Source organism: Artibeus jamaicensis, unplaced genomic scaffold (genome assembly GCF_021234435.1).
Source record: "Artibeus jamaicensis isolate MK-2021 breed Jamaican fruit bat unplaced genomic scaffold, CSHL_Jam_final contig_525, whole genome shotgun sequence".
Classification (NCBI taxonomy): domain Eukaryota; kingdom Metazoa; phylum Chordata; class Mammalia; order Chiroptera; family Phyllostomidae; genus Artibeus; species Artibeus jamaicensis.
In genome coordinates, this window is record NW_026521874.1 from 17,585,012 (window position 1) to 17,608,372 (window position 23,361).

Consider the following 23,361-nt stretch of genomic DNA (forward strand, 5'->3'; position numbering starts at 1 on the left):
ACACACCATCCTCACAGTGCATGTAATTTAAACTTGTGTCTAGCAAAATCATAAATTAATTTTTGCTGTGTGAGCCATCAAGGTCACTGAAAAATCACAAACCGAAAAGGTCATTTAGTGAATTCCCACGGTTCACAAGGTCATCTTCTGTAGGCATCACTCTGAAAATAATCATGTTTGGAAGTTAGATGGTTCTTTCATTTTGAAAATACACCATATTTTTCAATCATGAAAGCTTTTTAAATCTTGCATTTTACATTGAAGCCATGGCCTCTTACTGAGTGAGGTAAATACTAAATTTGGCTCCATAGAATGTCTAGGTTGAAACCACTTCTATATATATATATATCTGGCTTTTATGATCTTGTTTTATGATGTAGCAGAACCCACCCATTCCTGTTACTTTACTGAGAGAAAAAAAGTGAAAGCAAGAAATAAAAATAATCCTCGGCCTTGGCTGGTGTGGCTGTTGGTTGGGCATTATTACCAGTTGATTCCCAGGTAGAGCACCTGCCTAGGTTGTGGGTTTGGTTACTATTTGGGGTGTTTGTGAGAGGCAATCAATCAATGTTTCTCTCCCTCCCTTTCCCTCTTTCTAAAAATAAATAATTAAAATAATAATCTTCATCTTGCTGTTATTTCTTTTCAGGGGATCTGTATTTTGAGAAAGCTGTGAATGGTTTCCTTGCCGATCTCTTTACCAAGTGGAAGGTATGTATCTTATGCACAGAATCGCATTGAGCAAACATTATTCGATGAAGATCTTAAAGAAACACTATTTCTATTAGGCTGCATTTAATTGGGTTATCTTAGCTAAAGCCTAAATTGATAGCATGCTAGATTTAAATTACTTTAATCACCTCAGTATTGTAAAGGGCATTTATGAAAAACCCAGGGTGATAGACCGAGAACTTTTCCCCGTAAGATCGGGAACAGGAGGAGGGCGCCTGCTGTCACCACTGGTATCCACCAGTCGTACTAGAAGTTCCCGCCAGCGCGACGGTGTAAGGAAAAGAAGCAGAAGGCGTCCATGTTGGAAAAGAAGGCAGATGACATCCTAGATGTAGAAAAAATCCTAAAAAATCTATAAAAACAGCTATTAGAGCTAATAAATGAGTTCAACAAAATTGTAGATTACAAAATGAATGCACAAAATCGGTTATGTTTCATTAGTGATGAAAATCAAACAGGAAATGGAACAAGGAATTACATTTTAAAAATGGAAGTAAAAAGCAGTCCCATTTGTGAGAACATCAGAGAGCATAAAATACTTTGGAGTAGTTTACCCAAGGAGGTGCAAGACTTACACACTAAAATCTATAAAATGTTTCTGAAAAATATTAACACAGGCCTAAATAAATGAAAGCTAATCCATTGTCATGGATTGGAAGATTTATTCTTATTAAAATGACAATGCTACTCAAAGTAAGCTACAACTCAATACAGCCCCTAATCAAAATCCCAGTGGCCTCTCTACTCCCCCCCCAGAAATGGAAAAGCTGATTATAAAATTTATGTGGAATTACAAGAGATCATGAATAGCCCTGGCTGGTGTAGCTCAGTGGATTGAGCGCGGGCCTGCGAACCAGACAGTTGCAGTTCGATCCCCAGTTAGGGCACATGCCTGGGTTGCAGGCCGGTTCCCTGCAGGCCAGTTCCCTTCAGGGGACGCACGAAAGGCAACCATATGTTGATGTTTCTCTCCCTCTCTCCTTCCCTTCTCCTCTAAAGATAAATAAATTTTAAAAATCTTAAAAAAAAAAAAAAAGAGATGAAGAATAGCCAAAACATTCTTGAAAAAGAATAAAATTGGGGGACTGTCCCTTCCTCTTTTCAAAACTTACAACAAAGTCAAAAGTAGTCAAAACAGCATGGTACTGGCATAAATATACAAATATATAATCAATGAATAGGATTCAGAGTACAGAAATCAACCTGTACATCTATGCTCTTGATTTCAGACAAGGATGTCAGATCCATTCAATGAGGCAAAGAACAGTTTCTTCAATGGTGGTTCTAACACAACTGAATATCCATCTGCAAAAGAATGTATTTGGACTCCACCTTGCAGCATATACAAATATTAACTCAAAATGCATCAAATACCCATATATGAGAGTTAAAACCATAAAAATCTTAAAAGGAAACACAAGATAAGTCTTCACAACATGGGATTTGGCAAAGGTTTCTTAGACATGACACCAGAAGCACAAGCAACCAAAGAAAAATAAATTGGATGAACTTCATTAAAATTAAAAATTTTGTGCATCAGCAAACACTATTAAAAAAAGTAAAAAGACAACACATAGACTGGGAGACAATATTTGCATATTAGTTATTTTATAAGTCCAGTGTCCGGAATATGTAAAGAACATTTACAACTCAACAACAAAAAGAGAAATTCAATTAACAATAGGCAAAGGACTTGAATGGACATTTTTCCAAATAAGATCTACAAGTGGCCAATAAACATAAGAAAAGATGCTCAACATCAATAGTCATGAGGGGAATGCAAACTAATGCCACAGTGAAATACCACTTCACATCCATTGGGATGACTACAATAATAACTTTTTTTTTTTTTAAAGATTTTATTTATTTATCTTTAGAGGGGAAGGGAAGGAGAGAGGGAGAGAAACATCAATGTATGGTTGCCTTTCGTGCGTCCCCTGCTGGGAACTGGCCTGCAGGGAACCTGCCTGCAACCCTGGCATGTGCCCTGACTGGGAATCAAACCGCGATTGTCTGGTTCACAGGCCCGTGCTCAATCCACTGAGCTACACCAGCCAGGGCCCAATAATAACTTTTAAAATGGGGTATAACAAGTGGTGGAAAGGATGTGCAGAGGGTGGAACCCTTGTACATTTCTGTCGGGCTTGTAAATGGTATCGCTGCTGAGGAAAACAGTTTGTGGCACCTTAGTTCAGCAGAATTACTATGTGACCCAGCAATTCCACACTTGAGTAGATACCTGAAACAATTGAGAATATGTTCACACAAAAACTTATATGTGAATGTTCATTACAGCATTATTCATAACAGCCAAACAGTAGAAACTACATAAAAATTCATCAACTAAGTGAATGAATAAACAAAATGTGATACTTTCTATAGGATGTAATTTATTCAGCCATGAGGAGGAGTGGAACAGCATGGATAAACCCTCAAAACATTATACTAAGTGCAAGAGGCCAGACACAAAGTACCATGAATTAGAAGATCCTGTTTATATGAAATGTTCAGAATAGGCCAACCTATAGAGACAAAAAATCGATTAGTAGCTACTAGGGGATGGGGACGGGGCACGAGTGCTTAGTCAGTCTGGGCTTGCCTGCTGGAGGGATGAAAATGTTCTGGACCTAAGTGGTGGTGATGGTTACTGAACATTGTTAATGTGCTGAACGTCACTAATGGTGATGTTTATGTTCTGTGTATTTCACAACTGAAAAACACCGAAACTTCCTGTCATCAGTTACTGTACCCTGATTTCACATGGAAACATCTTGATCAAGAAGCATTTGTGGACACATACGTAGCAGAAAGAACTTGGAGTCTGGATTTTAAAAGGCTGGGTTTTAAACTATGGTTCTGCTCTGATTAGCTTTTTTATATTTGGAAAGTATTCAGTCTCTCTGAGCCTCTTATTTTCTTTCTGCAAAATGGAGACAATAATAGCCTCTACCTCACAAGGTGTTTTTAAGTCATCTGCACATAATAAGGTCCCAATAGGGTCTGGGTTTCAGTGGAATCCAAATCACATTCTCTTTCCTCTGTAATATGGGGAAAATGTCCTTCTGCTCTGAAGATTCAAGAAATAGAAATATGAAATTTTCTCAGAGAACTTGCAGACCTGCTGGGGAGATTGAATATAAGTATTTGAAACATCAGCTAATCATACATTTTTAGGGGTTAGAATTTTATTTACTTTTGCGTTTGGAGTTGGAAGGGTTGGAGAGGAAGATAGAGGGTGTTTCATATGAAGAGAAGCATATGAGTAAAGGAAGGAGCAGGGGCAGTAGAATGAGGTGTGGTCTTAGGGGACTCCACAGAGTTTGTGAAGGGAATCACCAAGTAATAAGATTGGATCCAAAGGTCAGGGTCAGGTCAAGCCAGGCAAGTTGGACTTGAATTGATAAGTGGGAGCTGTTCAACATGATCCGGTAGGAGTCAGAGTGATCAAAGTTGGAAGGAATTTGAGGAAGAGTAGCCCAGCGGCCAGGAGCCATTTGGCAAAGGGACAGACTGGAATCAAGCAGACCAGCTAGGAGGTTTCTGCAGTCATGTGGCTTAAGGGTGTTCAGTGCTTTGAATCTGCCTCAGTATGGAGGTCTGAGGAGAGCACAAACGACAGGGTCTGCAAGAAGCCAGGCCTTCGGGGTGGGCTGCATGGTGGTCACCTTGGACCGAGTAATGTCCCTGTCAGTGTCAGGTCCAGGCGCACCTCCATTTCAGGTGTGGTTCAGTGGCCCTCCAGGTGGCTCTAACCCAACATTTTGTGGGTGCACATAAATGATGGGATATAGGGACATGTGGCATAAGCCCATCCTTTCGTTTACAAGACTTTGCTCTTAGGGTTTGTTTATTTATTTTTTAAATCAAGAACCTAGTTATAAAGCAAGAACTTGGAAATGAATGAAAAGACCTCTGTACCCACACTGTTGATTTAATGAAGTCTGGGGAAAGTCGTGCATATACCCTGTTGGACAGCTGACTCTGTGGATAGCAGGGTCAAGCATGGGGATCTATGAATTCATTTCTGAGCCCCAAATGTGGTGGTGGTGGTGGTGGAGGTAATGGTAGTAACCCCAGCTAATATTTATTATTTTGACATAGCAGGTATCATGGTATTATCCCACTTAGTTCCCTTGTCCCTATTACATAGGGTGGAAAGCACAGTGCGAGGAGGTTAGGTAACGTATCCACGATCAGTAGCCTGTGAAAGCAGACTGAGGATTCTAATCTTGCTCCATCCATTCATCTAGAGCTCGCCCGAAAGCATTACCCCCAGCTGTCATATGTTCCTGTCATATGTTCCTGTAGGCATGTTGCCACGGTTGCATGGTATCTTCCCATCACACGTGTGTTGAGAAGCACGTATGACCATGCTGGCCCACTGTAAAGCATTTTCCCTATATATCACCTGTAGCAAAATCAGGTAAAAATGCTTAGTTTAGAGCCCTAGAGTCCAGGGCATTTGTTGGTGGCTAATGAAGATCTGCTTTTTCGAGGCACTCAGCTCTTGTACTGTGGCTTGTGTTTAGGAATTTCTCTCCACTGGAAGAGAAATATATCCATGAGATGGATCCATGGAAGAATATGAGGCTGTATTGTATACCTTACATGGTGAATGGTGCATTGTGTAGTCAGTAAGTACGGTTGAGTTAGAGACAAGGTCGGTGAATAAAGGCTTTGTCCTCAAAGACTCAGGAGGACCTGAAACTGCGCTTGCCGGCTCACTGGTGCAAGCCAAATTTCATGTCATCTGTGAACCCTCTGCTTCCAGATCGTTGATCCCCAGACTCCATGGAAATGTCTATTCTCACTAGTCTTTCCCAGTCTGAAGGTAATTCAGTGCCTTGCCTTTAATCCTCAGCATCTCCGACAGCTGTCAGCTCTCACCCTATGACAACGTTAGGGTCTGGGAATGTCTTTGATTCTTACATCCACCACCATCAGTTCTGTTCTTGTTCCTTAAACTACACTGTGTAGAAAATAAAAAACAGAAAACACTGAAGCAGATACAAATACCACAATCCTCTGACACTGGGCTGATGATGGACTCTGTGCCGGATCAAGAGCTAGGAGACAGGGACCCACACCTTTCAGTGACTGGCCGTTTTCAAAGCATTTGCCACGTTCCTGGAACTTTGGGTAATTTGCCCAAGGTCACATAGTGGTGAGTTCCAGAGCCAGGACTGGACCCAGGTCTTCTGACTCCCAGCAGTGGTCTGTTCTTTGTATTATACAACCTGTAGTGACCTGATGTTATCTAATGCTGTACTGCCACAATGCCTCCTGGAATTGAGAATACCATGTTCATGCAAGCTGCTTCATATTGAAGTAAGTGGATAAACTGGAGCCTTGTTTTTCTCTACTCATCCCTAGGAAAAGAACTGTAGTCATGAAGTGACAGTGGTCCTGTTTTCTAGAACTTTCTATGATGCAAAATCTCTTGGTGAGTAAGTCTATATCCTAGTTATTTTTTGTTAAGCTTTTCACATCCCTGCCCCCATCTGTTCCTTATTGCCTTCTTCCTCTTTGCACTGCTCCATCTTGCTCATCTTTCCTGTCACGTGGACAGGGCAAAGTAGCCCACGTCATAGTCCGGTAGTGGACGCAAGAAGTCTGTGGGCTGTGATTCATCCTTAAACCAAGTTAACAGATATTTATTTATTTATTCTGCAGTTCAATCCAGAAGAGGGAGAGAGAAACTTAGTTTATCTTTCCAGTCTGATCTGCAAATTATGTTTCCTGTTTCAGATGAATTTCCAGAAGCAAACCGAGCATCCATTCGACAGGACCACAAGGGACGATTCTATGAAGACTTTTATAAGTATGTTTTGGATCCTTCATGAGGCCCCTTTTTTGGTGGTTTCTTTCCTAACTTAAAAAAAATAACCTTTTTATTTTAGAATAATTATAGGTTTGTAGAGAAGTTGACAAGATAATTCAGAAAATTCCCATGTACCCTTTACCTAGCTTTCCCTGTTAATGTTTCATAACCAAGGTATATTTGTCAAAACTGCATGAACATTACTATTAATTTCAGGCTTTTCTCAAATTTCACCAGTTTTTCTACTTTTGTACAAGGATCCAGTCTAGGATACTACACTGCATTAAGACTTTCCAAACTTTTTATTATGAAAAATTTCAAACTTGCAGCAAAAAAGAATGAGTAAGAACCCATTTACCTAGCACCTGGTTTTAACAGTTGTTATCATGCCGTATTTGCTTCATCTGGGTTTTTTTTTCTCTTTTTGATGGGGGGACTAAATTTTGTTTGAGAGTAAATTATAGGTAGTGTAACATTTTGTTCCTACACATATCTAAAGAATAAGGGCATTTTCATATATAATCACAATATAATCAGGATATTTTCATATATAGTCATGATATCATCACAATCTAAAGAGTCAGGGCATTTGCATATATAATCACAGTATAATCACCAGTGTGTGATAGCTGCTTGACATCTGTTCTCTGGTACTACTCCTTTCAGAGTGGTGGTGCAGAATGAGAGGAGAGAAGAGTGGACTTCACTCCTTGTGACCATTAAAAAACTCTTCATCCAGTATCCAGTGTTGGTGCGACTGGAACAGGCAGGTACTGCATCCGTGTGGCGGAAGGTGCCGCAGGGAAGGAGGCGTAGGAGGGGCTGGGAGACGAGGGGTCCGTGCTTCCTCCCCTTCCAGTGCCGATGTAGTTCCTGCTTCTGTCAGGTTTCCATTTCTGGTTGGGTCTAGTTGTTCTGGTTGTGGTCAGGACAGTGCGATAATGTCCCTCCCACAGGGTGGGGGCCTTTTGGAGCCAGGTACCTTCCACTTGCTTTCCAGGAGTTTATCTTGTATGGTGATTACCAGAGGGAAAGGCGGGTGTGGACAGATGGAAGAGGTGTAGGGGGTGTAGAGGTGATGGAAGGAGACTTGACTTGGGTGAACACACAAGACAATATACAGATGACTATTATAGAATTGTACACCAAAACCTGTGTGATTTTATTAACCAATGTCACCCCAATAAACTCAATAAAAAAGTTGTTTTGTTTGTTTGTTTGTTTTTAAAGAGTTTATCTTTCACCTGCTATTTTTCCTTCTCTTGTGTCTTTTGCTGCAGAGGGCTTTCCTCAAGGAGAAAATTCTACCTCACCACAAGGAAACTACCTGGAGGCCATCAATCTGTCATTCAATGGTGAGTAAGGATGCCAGCCGGTGAGCAGGCATCTTGCTTATTACCTCGTGACCATGAACTTCCCTCTACTAAAGCCTAAAGACCCAGACCTAGTCAATGATATTCACACCCACCAGTCGGTGAACAGGCATTTCGCTTATTACCTCGTGACCATGAACTTCCCTCTACTAAAGCCCAAAGACCCAGACCTAGTCAATGATATTCACACCCACCAACTCCCCCAAATGATTGAAAGCAGTAACTTCTGATGGCCACCATTTAGCTCTGAGGGCTTCTGTTGGGCAGTTCACTTGCTGTTCTCATCCATTTCTCGTGGTAACCCTAAGACTTAAGAGCTGGAGGGGGTCTCCATTGGATTCTCTGCTTCACTAAACTGTGTTCTTATTCATTTTTACCCCATCCCTCAACTGCTTCTAGGTAATTTTTTTCACTCTACTTTTATTTATTTTTAGAGAGAGGGGAAGGGAAGGAGAAAGAGAGGGAGAGAAACATCACTATGTGGTTGCCTCTCATGCACCTCCTGCTGGGGGTTGTGCTGGAGGCACAACTTGGCTTGCAACCCAAGCATGTGCCCTGACTGGGAATCGAACTGGTGACCCATTGGTTTGCAGGCCGGCACTCAATCCACTGAACCACACCAGCCAGGGTTACTTTTACTTTTTTTAAAGATTTTTATTTATGTAATTTTAGAGAGAGGGGAAAGGAGGGAGGATGGGAGGGTGAGAAACATTGGTGTGAGAGAGAAACATCAATCAGCCATCTCGTGTACGCTCCCCACTGGGAACTGAACCTGCAACCAAGGCATGTGCCCTGACCAGAAATTGAAGCAGTGACCTTTCACCTTGTGGGTCAACACCCAGCCAACCAGGCCACACTGGTCAGGGCTTAAAAAAAAAAAATCACAAAATTTTGTGTCTAGAATTCAAGTACTGGAGAGATATACTAAGTAAAAATGAATATTTTCCCCCTTCTTCCACTATTAGGCTCCATTCCAAGAGTTACCATTGTTAAGAGTATGGCATGATTCATGCAAATGTTTGTCCCTACATTTATGTGTTGGCTGAAATACTTAGTTTTCAAATCCCAGAAACCTACTAAATTCATTCATGTAAACAAACAAAAAATTGCAGATACAGGGGCCCAGTGGGGCAGCCAGGAAAGGCTTGAACACCATGCGGAAGAACGTGGGGCAGGGCCAGGGCGGCTCTGGCAGGCGCAGCAGCAGGAATCCCCGGAACCGTGCTCACCTCCCAGCAACCCAGTCTCTGCCCTCTGTGCAGGACAGCATGTTCCCAGCAGAGAGCATCCGATTGGACCAGCTCCTGTTAGGCGTCTGTCTGGCAGTGACCAGCGGTGGGCGTGATCATGTGTAGTCACTTCATTGTCTATACTAAGGTGCTAGAGATTCCAGAGAATGGGGTCTTTTATTAGTAAATATTTTTGTCGTATTTGAATATCACTGATTTTCCAGAGTAAGAATTACACAGGCCAGAAGTAAAAATTTAACTTCCCAAATTTACAAAGTCATTACAAGATTCTGTTCCATCTCTTTTAAATATTATCTGAAGTTAATATTTGATTCTTATAAGTTTCGGTACAGAGTCATGTATGGAAATGAATGACGTGAAATTTGAGCCTTTAAGGCTGCGCAAGGCACGTGTCAATGGAGACAAATGACCAAAGGTGACAGTGGCATAGTCTTGTGTTAAGCAGTTCTCAGTGTAGAAGGGGAAAGACAGGCAGGAGCACGCCTAACTAGAAATTGGGTCGGAAGGTAGCAATTGCTATAGTAGAAATACAGATAAAACGCTCCAGGGGCACAGAGATGCTTGCCCGTGGCTGGTTCCTGAAAAGCTTTAATGTCTTCATCAGAGGACTTTTTGCTTTGTTCCAAGTGTTCGACAAGCACTACATCAACCGCAACTTTGACCGAACTGGGCAGATGTCTGTGGTGATCACGCCCGGGGTGGGTGTGTTCGAAGTGGACCGTCTACTCATGATCTTGACCAAGCAGCGGATGATCGATAACGGTAATCCTGCCTGATTTGTGCGGACTCATCCTGAGAACTCTGAGCTTTCCCTGTCTCTGTGCATCGGAGATGTGGGGATGCGAATGATACCAGGTGACGAAAAGAGCTCCGTGGTCAAATCGGTTTGGGAGATGTGGGGTCGTCTCCCAAGTCAGGCCCAAGTTAGGGCACAGGTGGGCTCATTCCCTAGCTGCAGGTTTAATATGGTGGTGTATCCTATTTATCGAGTGTAACTGGTCCTCTGAGTTTCCCAAACGTATGTGACACTATGTTAGGGGAGAACCCTATTTGGGGGGATTGTTTCAAGAAACCAGAGTCCGTCAGCTCACCTTGGGAAAGACCATCAGCAGCCCAGCCCTCCCTCTGGGATGGGTCACGCTTCCCCAGCTGGCACGCCAACCCCCATTTAATCTGCGTTTCAACAAGATGGAGTTGGGGGAGTAAGTCCTAATTGCCAGTAAAGAAGCTCCGTTCAGTGACGTGGGTGGTTTTGCTTTTTACTGAAATGGCCAGGTTCCTTTTCCTTTCTGGCTTAGACACTTTAGTAAGTCTGGTTCTTGAAAAGTCATGATCTGTCTGCAAGGCAGTCAGAGGCTGATCGTCAAGCACTGACAGTGGCAGGTGCGACAGGACCAGGGAAAGAGAAAGAACGAAATGCATCTGTTTACTTCTTTGCTGCGTAGGCAGCACTGAGGAGGCTGTAAATTGTAGGATGGTAAGTTGGCCTTGCCTCATGCCCTGGCCCAGTATAAGAACATCGATAATAGATGTTGTATCTGCCTCCCCGCACCTCATCCCATCCCAACTCTTTTTCTCTTTTCTTCTCTAGGAATTGGTGTGGACTTGGTGTGCATGGGGGAGCAGCCGTTACATGCTGTCCCGTTGTTCAAGGTGATTCAGTTGTGGGTTGCTTGCTAAAGGCCAGTGTTCAGGGCCAGGGTGATCTTGAAAGCAGTTTTGTCTTGTTTTGTTTTTTAACATTAATGGGCAGTTGCCTCTCATGCACCGCCCCCCACCACCACCACTGGGGGCCCTACTTGGTTCGCAACCTAGGCACGTGCCCTGATTGGGAATCGAACTGGTGACCCTTTGATTCATAAGCTGGTGCTCAATCCACTGAGCCACACCAGCCAGGACGAGAACAGTTGTTATTAAAAACAAAAGTTGGAACAGTTCCATGTTCTACTTGTTTTTTTCGCTGACCTGTGTCCGACTTTTTCCTTTTCAGCTGCATAATCGAAGTGCTCCTTGCGATTCTCGTGTGGGCGATGACTATAATATTCCTCACTGGATAAACCACAGGTGGGTGTGATTCTTGGCTCATAATATGTGATAAGAATTTTGGATAACTTCCTTGCCGTTTTCTCTTCAGATCTGTTAAGTTCTTACTATAAAATCCTAGGTCAAGATGTGGAAACCAAAGTTTCAACATTTGCTTAAAGCTTCTCTATGTACAAAGCAGTGGCAGTAACATAAGAACAATCTATAGTGAAAAAAATAAAAACGAATTTTGAAGGACTTATTTCCATTCCTGTCCGCACCCATTACAGCACCCATTACCATAAAGTTCCTATTATTCCCATTACACAGACCACAGCAGGCCGATACCGTGCCCGGCCACCTCCGTTTGCAGAAAAATCCCCATGCTGCTACTTCACGCGGGACGAGGCCCCAGCGTTCCTGCTGCCTCCGGCTCTAGGGAGGTGTCTTCCATCCACCGGCCAGTGCCACGACCTCATCCCGGTCCTCATCTTTTGAACAACTTAGTGTGTCTATTTCTAATCTCTTCCCTTCAGTCCATCCTTTTTTTTAGACCAGGGTTTTTCAACCTTGCCACCACTGATATTTTGGGCCAGATTGTTCTTCGTTGTTGGGGGGCTGACCTGTGCATTGTAGGATGTTGAGCAGCATTCCTGGCTCCCACCCACTAGCTGCCGGTAGCACACACTCCCGGTTGTGATAACCAAACATGCCTGCAGGGTCAGGGGCTAAGCGAATTTTCCTGTGCAGCGTCCTGCAAAAAGTTCAACGGTTGCTCTGAAACACTGCAGGTGGAGCTCACATCTTCTGGAAGCTAATTGTGAGAACTAGATGTCCTCGAAAAACCAGCCGAAAGTGAAAAGATGGGGGCTATTACTTCTTTTTAATGTTTAATGATTTTTTTCTAAACTGCAGGTTTATGGAGAATGTGTTTGAAACCATTGGAATCTAGGGAGGGAAATCATTTAGAAGAAAACAAAATTTTTTTGATGCCTGCAGACATGGCCACACGTCCCCTCGGTGGTAAACTTCCCCCAGTCTGCCCACTGAGGATCACTTCCTAGACCAGTGCTTTTCTTTTTTCCTTTTAATTGTTTTCTTAAGCACCAGGGCTATTTCTTCAAGTAGAAGCCTCACTTGGAACCAGGCACATAGCAGCGGAAAAGCGTCAGTGTTCGTTCCCCTGCGCCCTCACATAGCAGTCTCATGTGGCATGCGGGAACATGGGCAGGCAGGGGACTGCCATCTTCAAGTACTGCTGTACCTGGTTGCCAGAATCATTTTCGTGAAAACGGAGTCATTTTTATGAAACTCAAATCCCGTGGCCCTTTTCCTCTGGTTTCTCACTCGGCACACTAAAGACTAAAGCGATTGAGGCCGAGGCCTCCTCACAGCACACGCCCCTTCTGTTCTGCATGGTACATGTGCATCTCACGCACACCTGAGCCTTCTCACCTAGTGGGCCTCTCCACCTGCCTGTTCCCTCCCGAATGCCTATTTATCCTTGAACAACCAGCCCCCACATCTCTCTTCTTTCTGTGCTGCCCTTGATAGCCAATAGCCATGTTTTCTTGAGTGCTTCCAAACCATTCTACTCCCTCCAGGTTGTCTGTCTGAAGGCAGGACTTGCAGGACTTGTGAGGGGCAGAAGACCACTTGGCTCATCGCTGAGCTTTAGCAGAGCCTTCAACGCTGGCTTCTGTTTGGTTGTAAATCTTTGCTGCAGAGCAACTTGAAAATTCATCACAAATTTTTATTTCAGGGATTAAGACTTACTGGTTTCTGCCATCTTTTTTTTTTTTAATCAATGTATGGTTGCCTCTAGTGCGTCCCCTGCTGGGAACTGGCCTGCAGGGAACTGATCTGCAACCCAGGCATGTGCCCTGACTGGGAATCAAACCTTGATCCTCTGGTTCGGAGGCCCGAGCTCAATCCACTGAGCTACACCAGCCAGGGCTCTGCCGTCTGTTCTTGAGTGCCACCTTTTCATTTCTTGTCTGGGTTATTCTTGCTCACTAAGTGCTGATCAGTCAAGGAGTATTGAGGACTTCCCTTGGGCCCAGCATCAGGCCAAGTGTCCAGGTGAAAAAGCATTGTGGCATAAATAGATTTATCTCTGCCATAAGGAGATTCTAATCCAGTTAGGCCTCAGGACTAGCACCAACCAATTTATTGGGGAGGGGGATAGAGAAGAGAACACAGTTTAAAACATAATGAATGTTTTATAGTAATTACAAAAGTTAGAGTTGGGACGCCCAGTAAAGCCTGACACAAGCATTCACGAGAGGCCTGATCCATCGCTGGGACCTCAACTGTGTCTTGAGGTTTAAAACAAAAGGGGTTTAGATTAATGACCCTTCCTGCTTCCTTTACAGTTTCTACACATCCAAAAGCCAGCTCTTTTGTAACAGTTTCACTCCACGGATAAAACTGGCGGGAAAGAAGGTAGGTGTCACCAGCCGGCAGAGCCTTTAGGGACTGTCACGCACCCTGGAGGTTATTTCAGTCCTGAGATACCCCGTTCCGCCAGGGGAATAAATGAGTCTAGGAAATCATTTACAATTTTGCGCATTCAGTAAATAAATAACAAGGAGAACCCCCACGTATAAGAAATATCATTGGCAAAAATATAGCAAAGAACTATTTTAGTTCTTTAATAATAGAAGAACGGTTATGATGATGACGTGGGTGGTTTATTCAGACACCGAGGCCTCTCAGACAGCGGTAGGGTCAAACGCAGAGACACACGTTGCCGGAAAGGGGAAACAGGACAAAAAGATCACACCTGAGCAGGTGGTTAAAGAAGGGCAAATGCAAACAGGAATGGGGATTTATTTCTTTGCTTACAAAATAGGTTTAATACATGTTAATAATTGTGCCAAAAAGTGTGGTGAGGTCGGTGCTTGCGTACCCGGTTGGCGTCCAGTTCTTACGAAAGGGCAGTCAGGCCACGTGTATCAGTAGCAGCGCAAAACGGTCACGCTGTTTGACCAGGTCGTTTCATTTCTGGCCGCGTGGGCTAAGGAAGTATTGCAGGTACTGAATCTGCATTGATTGAGATCTGCTTTTATTCATAGTTGCGGCAAGGTGAAAGTACAGGGAAATGGCTAAATAAACCATGAAATATGCACCCAATGGAATATGTCTGTGGTCAGTAAAAATGCCGCTCTTAAGAATCTGAAAAAGCCTTTTTAATATAATGTGAGGAGAAAAACAGGCCGTTCAGTATGGAGGCTCCACACTAGGGTGCTCTCATCCGTCCGCCTATTTCTAGCTGAGCTGAATTCTCTGAAAGCTGCCGCATTTGACCGTGTTGCGTTAGTAGTGTTAGGGCCAGTTCCTTCTGTTTTTTGCAGAGGGGGGAGGTAATGTTACTCTTCTAATAGAGAAAATATTAACTTGGAGATATGAAAACTTCTAAAGTAGGCCGTGTCTAGTAGAGAAGTGCTAGGAGCATGGGATTCTGCCCAGAAAGGTCCTTCTCCTGCCTTCTGAGGTTTCATGCCTTCACCGCAACCACCCTCAGCAAAGTGGAACATGGAGGAGCTTCTCTGCAAGATGATCATTTTAAAGAAGACAGAATGAGTATTATTATGAAAGGTTCCTGAAAGAGATTTATTTGTTTTTTAAAGTGATAGCTTTTTAGTTTTCTCCTCTACCTTTGTACTCCATTTCAATAAAATTGGACGATGTACTGAATGTACTCCGCTCTGGTGGGTGCAGGCAGAGAGGACACAAGGCCATGGTGAAGGGGAAGCACACAGGGCTTGGGGTCAGGTGGCACCTAGCCATGGTAGGATAGACACACTTGTGGGATGACCAAGAGTCCGAAGAGCTGGGCTTGGATTTTGGCTCTGCCCCCTACTAATTGTGTGACTTTGAACAAGTCCCTTATTCTCTCTAGAATTAAATATATTCACCTGTGAAGTGGGGGCCATGCCCCCACGGGACAGAGTTGTGAGAGTGAACAAGAAGTACCACGGGAAGCACAGGATCTAGCAGGGTCAACACCATGGGAGGCGGGAGTCTGGGTTAGCGCCTACCTTCCCATCAGGCACAGTGAGCAGTAAGGCCTGGTCTCTGCCCTGGGGAGCGGCCACCTCCATACCGTGCCTTGTGGTAAGTCCTAGTCTAGCAGGCAAAGGAGTGATTGGCTCTCTATTTAATTTTACAGCCTGCCTCTGAAAAAGCAAAAAATGGCCGTGACACATGTGAGTATGTTTCTTCTTTCATGTCTTTTAGAAAGAGTCAGCCAACCCCTGGCAGAGGATTATGTGAGGTCACATAAAAAGTTCACTGCCAAGTTGGGAGACCTGAATTCCCCTCGTGTGACCTTTGGAAGATGCCTTAAGCACCTGATGTATTTTTATCCTGTCAACGGCAAAATGGATGATAATAAAACTTTGTTTTTCTTTTCCATGGGTCCATTACAGGGGTCAGGTAGACAGTTTCAAAGTACTAAACATACATATTATGATGATACTTTAAAAGTGGGATCATGAAAGAATGAGATACTGCCATTACCTGCCTTTACTTAGAGCTATACTCTTTCTGCCTCCTCTGACGTATAAGTCATTTATCTCAACAACCCGGTGAATGGGTTATTATCCCATTTTTTGCAAGGGGGAGATAGTGATGATGATCATCTGTGTCTTGCAGCTATATATTTTTTAAGATTTTATTTATTTATTTTTAGAGAGAGGGAAAGGGAGGGAGTAAGAGAAAGAAACATCAGTGTGCGGTTGCCTCTCACGTGGCCCCACCAGGGACCTGGCCCACAACCCAGGCACGTGACCTGACTGGGAATTGAACCAGCGACCCTTTGGTTTGCAGCCCATGCTCAATCCACTGAGCTACGCCAGCCAGGGCTGCCTTGTAGATTTTGATGAAGACCCTCTGACAGCATCTGGTTGAAATGTGTTCTGATGACAATTCATATTACTTGTGCATTTCAGCTCTCGGGACTCCAAAAGAGTCTGAGAACGCCCTTCCCATCCAAGTGGATTATGATGCCTACGACGCTCAGGTGTTCAGGCTGCCAGGCCCGTCCCGTGCCCAGCGCCTCGCCACCTGCAGGTTTGCTGCCAGATTCGCTTGGGGGTGGATATGGAAATTGCTTAGGAACCTGTGAGGTCCAGCAGGGGCCTTAATGAGAGCAACCTTGAAACTACTGCAAATTAAAGTTAGCCCAAGAGAAGCCATACCATATAGAATATCAGGGATCTTGTTTTCAGGTTCTCTGGCTCAGCCGTTATGTCATCTATGTTTGCTATGAAGGTTTGTCCCCAAATAAGGAGAGCTGCCACTAACAAGTGTAGATTCTAGGGTCCAGAGTTTATTTCATGTTTGTTATTCCCAAAGGGCAAAGATTTTTCTCCCTCTCTTTTATTCCTGCTTTTTAAATTTGCTGCATGGCATGTTGGTCATATTGTAATTGGGATGTAGTCAGATTTACCAGTCTATTCACTTCTGGGTCTTGTGTAAGTTTAGAGAAATGTATTTAATATTTTCTCCTAATACTTAAAAAAATTTTTTAATTCATTACAGTTGACATTCAGTGTTACTAGTTTCAATGTCTAACCACGGCATAGTGGTTAGACATTTATGTAACTTACAGAATGACCTCCCTGTTAAGCCTGGCACCCACCTTCCTCTGATACTGTATGGTCTTGGTTTTAGGCTTTAGCTCATTGTATGGAAGTTTATGTGTGAAACAGAGATCTAACTTACTTTTTTCCCACTTGACTACTAGAATTCTTAAATATGCAATTCGAAGCACAACTGATTGTGACACTCTTCCGTCTCGTCACACTGTGACAAATGAGCTTACAGTGGTCACAGGAGTGTCTTCTGTCCTCTTCCTTCGTTCCGTCCTAATGTCTCATCCTGACAATGTTCAGACCGTAGAGTAAATGCTGGTGACAGAAGCTCCTGTAGACATAGACTCTGCTTAAGGGTTCCCAGTGCTTACCTTAAAATGCTTTCATAGTCTAAGGTCCTTGGTTTTCTTCGTTTCTAATCAGAGACGGCAAGACCTGGTGTTTCAGACACGCAGGTGGTATGTTCCTTGAGGGCCCAGACTTGTTTGGTGGGTTTTTTTTATAATTTTATTTATTGACTTGAGAGAGAGAGAAACATCATTTTGTTTTTGTTGTTCAAATTATTTATGGATTCATTGGTTGATTCTTGTATGTGTTCTGACCAGGAATCAACCTTGCAACCTTGGCTTATCAGGACGACGCTCTAACCAACTGAGCTACCCAGCCGGAGCCCAGACCTCATTTTAACCAGTGCTTTATCCTTTGTGCAGGCTGAGCATGGACTGTGCTCAAATATTTACTGTTGAAAAAATGAGAATGTAGTGAGACCTTGGGATCTATTTCCATGCTCTGTTTAGGCTCTTGCTCACAACAAAACCCGTCCAGGTGGAAAGAGAACATCTCTGACACCAGAGGGGCAGCCCCATCAATGGTTGCTGACTCTTGTCTTGCATTCTGGACTCTTCCTACCCATTAGGCATCTCTCCTCCTGATCCTTCTTCCTACTGTTTTCAGAGGTTTTCCCCTTAGCGAGTTTTATGTTTTAATCAGGGAGCACTGTTTTTTACACTTTCATTAAGGAAGCGTTCAAACATGTTCAAATAGATAAACTAGCGTAATGGACAGTGGTCAGTGTGTTTTGTCTTGCTTTGTCACTCTCCCACACTTTAAATTTGCTTGAGTATTCTAAAACAAGGCCGAGGCATTCTGGGTTTTTTAACCTGTAAATATTTTAGTATGTCACTGACAAATAAGAATTAAAAAGACCAAACAGCACCTTATCATTGATAACCAAATAACATTAACTTCTTAATAGCCTTTGATAGCTGGTCCATATTCAGATTTCTCAGTTACCTAAAAAATGTGTTTTTACAGTTTTTCTGTTTGAATCGGGATCTAAAGAAGATGCACATTTCACATTTTGTTGTAACGTCTTTTTTCTGTGACTGCAGAAGATCTTCCTTTCTGCATCTGGTTTATTGCTCCCTTGTAAAGTTCAACTCGTCCTCTCTTCTCTAAATTTTCTGTGAACTGGCAATTATCTCCAGAGGCTTGATGAGACTTTCAGTTTCTGGGGCAGCAAGACTCCTCAGTTGGCGCTGTATACCTCCTCTTGCATCCTGCTGCGTCACGCATGGTCACCCCGCTTCGGTGGTACGAGATTGGTCTCTGGGGTCAGACCAGAGCAATTCTTCACAGCTCTGATCCTGGCACTTTGGCCATTTGAGAACCATTAGTCGCTTATCCCCTTTCTTTTCTTTTTTTAAAATATATTTTATTTCTTACAAGCTGCTCTGAGCAGAGCACCTCTTATATTATATCCCGTTCACAGATCTCACTGGGGATTTTTGTTACTGGTTTCCTAAGTACCTTGGGCTGGGGACGGGTTTTGGTGTTTTAACCTAGGTGGGGCAGCATCCCTGACTTGGCGGCCCCTTGTCTCTCCTGGGTCAGGTCTGTGCGAGAGCGGGAGAGTCAAAATCGCAAGAGTGCCAGTTCCTGCGACGTCTCCTCCAGCCCCTCCGTGCCCAGCCGTGCGCTGCCCACTGAGGAAGTGAGGAGCCAGGCTTCTGACGACAGCTCCCTGGGCAGGAGCGCCAACATGCTCATGATCCCGCTGCCTCACTTGCACCAGTATGAAGTCAGCAGCTCCTTGGGCTACACCAGCACTCGAGGTCAGGGGGCTGAAGCATGACAGAGCTTCCTTCCTGTAGTAGGGGATGGGGGGTTTGTGGCCAGGTGTGGGGTGTAAGTCCCACATTTTGTAAGTCCCTGCGTACATTTCCATATGTTCATGTAGAGCTTTTCTTAGGCCTGGGATCAAAGGCCATTGCTTATTTCTGTATTATTCCCATTTGTGCCACACTTAAAACAGCCTCTGTCCTATATTCCACTTTAAGATTTCTCTTCATAGTTTGAAGAGAAAACCTGGCTTGCACCAAGGAACACAAGTGTTACCTTTTCTGTTATTTTTCCCATTAAGCAAAACCAACACCTAGGGTATACAGGCCCCTCCTGACTTTTTAAACTTTCTATTTTGAAATGATTATGGGTACATAGAAAATCATTTAAAAAAACCAATGGGAGGCCCCAAGTATCTTTCACTCATTTCCGCCTCACGGCGACATCCTGTGTAACTACAGTTCAGTATCTAAACCAGAAAAATGACACTGCCGTGATCCACAGAGACTGTTTGGATTCACCATGTTTACATGCAGTCGTTCATATGCTTGTGTATAGTTTTATCATGTGTGGGTTTCTGTCGCTGCCACTAGAGTTAAAATCCAGAATTACTTCCTCAGCGCAAGGCTCCCCTGTGCTGCCCCCTTTAGACCCACAGTCCCCCACTAATTAATCCCCCGCCATGATTTCCTTATTTCAGGAATGTTATGTAAATGGAAGCACAGCCCCCCTGACTTGGTCACTGACTGAGGAATGCTGGACACACACAGCCATGTCCTGTTGCCCTGGAAGGGTTCTCAAAGCCAAGGAATGTTTCCAGGCCCAGTGTGTGGACGGGGGAGTCCTCCAGTGGCCTCAGGGCAGAGGAGCGGGGCGTTTATACCCATTAACACTGCGTATGGCGTGCCAAGGGCCTGGGAAGAGTTTTGACTGCTGAGAAAAGTTTTTGTATTTTTACTGACTCAAAGTATAAAAACGGATTCTGAAAGAGGAAGGAGAAGATACCTAATTATATGGCTAAAGAAAATAACTTATGTTACCTGCATTAATTAAAGTTAGTTATGAATACTAATTCATAAGAATTTTAAGGCATTTGAAAATTTCTAGGTTAGCTTTTCCCACCTTCTGGAAATTTCTAAGTTTATGTGACAGTGACTTTCATTTTGCCGAAAATATTCTTAGAAGGGTCTGTTGCAAAAACTAAATTAAAACTAAACATTAATCCTTTAAAAACCTTTACTATTCTAAAAGTCAGAAATCCTCTGAAGAGATAGTGCTGGTCTTAATCCAAGTAGCATTGAAAACAGTTTTCTTCAAAATGATGTGACTAATAGAATACATTTCAACATCCTTAGTGATATTTGGAAGTTTATTAGAAAAGCCATAGTTTCACTGGAGTATTGCAAGGCAATACATCCATAGGCCCTTGATTTCTTGTTTCTCTGTTATACGTAGGGATTTTCACCCACCCACTCAGTGGAACATAGGAAACATTTCTCCTTTCTTCTACCCCTATTTTTGACCCACTTTATCTCTTAGTCCTGTTTCTTGACCTTTTCAGAGTACATAGTAATTTTTTAAAGTAGGATTTTCTGCTTTTATTTCCATGACAACTAGCTAGACCATGTTCTTTTTTCATTTGGCAAACCAGAGCATCAGCTCATTAATTTACAATGAAAAACACAGCTTTCGTGGAGATCTTAATGTTCTCTTCTTGCACGTAAACTGGCTTGAGGAATTAAATATTATTGTATCCCAGGCTTTTACTGGGTAGGTAATGGTGGACAAGACCAGAATCCTTGATGCCGTGGAATTTGCATCTGCTGGACCACCTTTCTAAACTGGGTGGTTGCCTAGTGAACATGAGATGAACACGAATGGAGTTGGTTTGGACTTCAGCTCTTTGATCTGCTCGGGTTATTTAGCAGGCTGCTGCCATCTCCATAACGGGGACCTGTCTGCCGTCAGATGGGGCAGGTTGAGTCTACATATCATGTCATCTCCTTGCCTGGTCAAGGCTAAATGCATCCATTTCTTCCTTCTTTCCTCCCAAGAATATTTTTTCAAACACAGGAACATTTGGTTGCTTGCTTGTGTTTCAGGCCACTGAGCTGATGGGAGATGTTTCTGATCCACCCAGTTGTTTGGGGCCTGGGGCTCCTTTCATCCTAGGATGCTATGAACATCAGCACTGGTCTATAGAGTTGCCACAGCAGGGGGAAGGAGAACGCAGATGACTCGTGGAGACATTTATGGCCCAGCTCTCCAATTGGAGCATGTCGCTTCTACCTGTGTCCTATTGGCTTTAAGTGGCTACATTTTTTGGCTCCAGTGCAAAGGGACAGGAAACTGTAGTCCTGTTGTGTACCTAAGAGGAAAATTAAACAAGTTTAGCAAACATAGCAATTATCTCTGCTAGGGTCTGCCCTCTCTCTGGTCACCAACTATATATTTTTATTGTTCCTCCCACATAAAGAATATACCCACCCCATCTCCAAGGGAAGCAACTCAGGTCCTACCCTTTACTTGTTCCCAGCTTCAAGTCCAGGGTCTCTAGGAGATGCATGGCCCTCCTCATCCAGTTTGGGTGTGGCTTCATTGGGCCAATCATATGGGAACCAAAACTAATTATTTAAAAGGTAAACAAACTCAATATTTCAGTTCTTTGTAGTTTGGTGATTTTACTCATTTCTCTCACTGCTTAACATGTATGATGTCTAAGATTCTTGTCAGCCTTGGCAGATCGATCTGCCTAGTTCTGGTTTCATTGTGGCTCTCTGCTCTCTCTTTGTGCCTGGACTCGACGGTGACTGGCAGATGTCCTGGAGAACATGATGGAGCCACCTCAGCGAGACTCCAGTGCACCAGGGCGTTTCCACGTGGGCAGTGCAGAATCCATGCTACACGTTCGACCTGGGGGATACACACCCCAGCGGGCGCTGATCAACCCCTTCGCCCCCTCACGCATGCCCATGAAGCTCACGTCCAACAGAAGGCGCTGGATGCACACTTTTCCTGTGGGTAAGTTGGTGGTTCGGGTGAGAGCTCCAGCCTGGGAGCTCCTAGTCCTGGTCCTCGGCACTATTCACAATGTGGCCTCCGTCCAGTATCCAGACTCCTCTGCACCTCTGGTGCCCCTCTTACAAGACGAGGATAACCACGCCCACTTTGCCTACGGCAGACGTTCTTGTGAAGATTGGAGGACACACTGGGAATGGGCTTCGTGACTATAATTAGCTGTATCGACCTGGGAGCTTCTGTTTTTCTGTTTGAAAGAAACTGCTTTGCCATCTGCTTTCTTTCCTAAGACATTTAATGTCCCTCATTCTTGTTCATTCCTTCCTGTCTTGGCTCTCTCTGGATATCGATGTTACTGTTCTGGTTACACAGTTATGTTCCTTTGTTTTCTCTCAGGGGTCTCTAACAACTGAAAAAATTTTTTTCTCAATTCAGTTTTTTCTAGTTAGGTCCTTTTTGATCTGTATTCTGCCCAAAAGATGACAGTAAGATTTTAGAAAGCTGTGGCTAAAATTAAACTTCAGCTTAGTGGGCTCTTGCTGGGCTGGGAAGGAACAGATGCAATAAGCTCCAGGGTTTTTGCATGGAAACCATCCTGCCTCATGCCTCGAAATGTCTAGTTGTTCTTGTTATTATTGTTGTTATTATCATTACTATTTACTTGCTTTGGTGTTAAAAGTTAAGTAAGTGAACATTGAATCCCGTTCTTTTGGCTGTAATTGAGGGTCATTCTCAAATGCCTCTTTTGCCCTCCTTTTATCTATCTCTGCCATAGTCAGTCATATTACTTTTCTTTCTGGTGTCTTTCTTTCCATTGTTATCCCCATTGCTTTCCTTTGGGTTCTCTTAGGAGAACTACTGATGTTTCCTCCATGACTCTCTGCTCTTCTTGCTTCTGTGCTTTTCCTCCAAATGCCCAACATGTAACTCTTGACCAAAACAACGTTCTCCAAAACTGTGGCCTCTTGCCCACTGGGGCCTCTACTTGCTGAGGCCCTCCTTTGCCAGTCCCCAGCATTCCGTCCCTCTCACCGTCCTTGCAGGTTCCTTTCTCGCCCAAGCCCAGCTGGTGGTCTTCTGCACTTGTCTTGCCTCTTCATGCTTGGGGCTTCACACAGACTGTTTCTTCTGCCCCAATATCCTCTCCTTTAGCCCCTGCTGAGTTTGTTTAACACTCTGAAACTTCTCATTCTCTAGGAAGCATTTTTTAGTAGACTTGACTAATTCTGATTTATCTCCTACTTGTCCTTTTTGCACTTGCACATTCTCTGCTTCTTCAAGTCACAGTTGTCGCCATCTCTATATATTAACAAAGTCCTGGGTGTTTCACTTGTGTGTTGCTTTTCATTTCGTTTGTGTTAACCATCCTGGGAAGGGTTCTTGCCTCCTATACTTCCGTATTTCTCTGTGGCATCTCAATTGAC

The 23,361-nt window shown here is 43.6% G+C and overlaps 1 protein-coding gene across 6 annotated transcripts in view; it reads left to right on the plus strand.

Moving 5' to 3' along the window:
• The window catches only part of DEPDC5 (DEP domain containing 5, GATOR1 subcomplex subunit), a 92,427-nt gene that overhangs the window by 16,154 nt on the left and 52,912 nt on the right, over positions 1-23,361 (plus strand). For all 6 annotated transcript variants that reach the window (XM_053669871.1, XM_053669870.1, XM_053669873.1 and 3 more), the window contains 13 exons: positions 650-711; positions 6,106-6,175; positions 6,481-6,553; positions 7,220-7,323; positions 7,834-7,908; positions 9,804-9,938; positions 10,768-10,829; positions 11,167-11,240; positions 13,574-13,643; positions 15,373-15,409; positions 16,154-16,274; positions 18,692-18,912; positions 21,737-21,940. In XM_053669871.1, the coding sequence (XP_053525846.1) occupies positions 650-711; positions 6,106-6,175; positions 6,481-6,553; positions 7,220-7,323; positions 7,834-7,908; positions 9,804-9,938; positions 10,768-10,829; positions 11,167-11,240; positions 13,574-13,643; positions 15,373-15,409; positions 16,154-16,274; positions 18,692-18,912; positions 21,737-21,940 (1,308 nt within the window). The remainder of the gene's footprint in view (positions 1-649; positions 712-6,105; positions 6,176-6,480; positions 6,554-7,219; positions 7,324-7,833; positions 7,909-9,803; positions 9,939-10,767; positions 10,830-11,166; positions 11,241-13,573; positions 13,644-15,372; positions 15,410-16,153; positions 16,275-18,691; positions 18,913-21,736; positions 21,941-23,361) is intronic.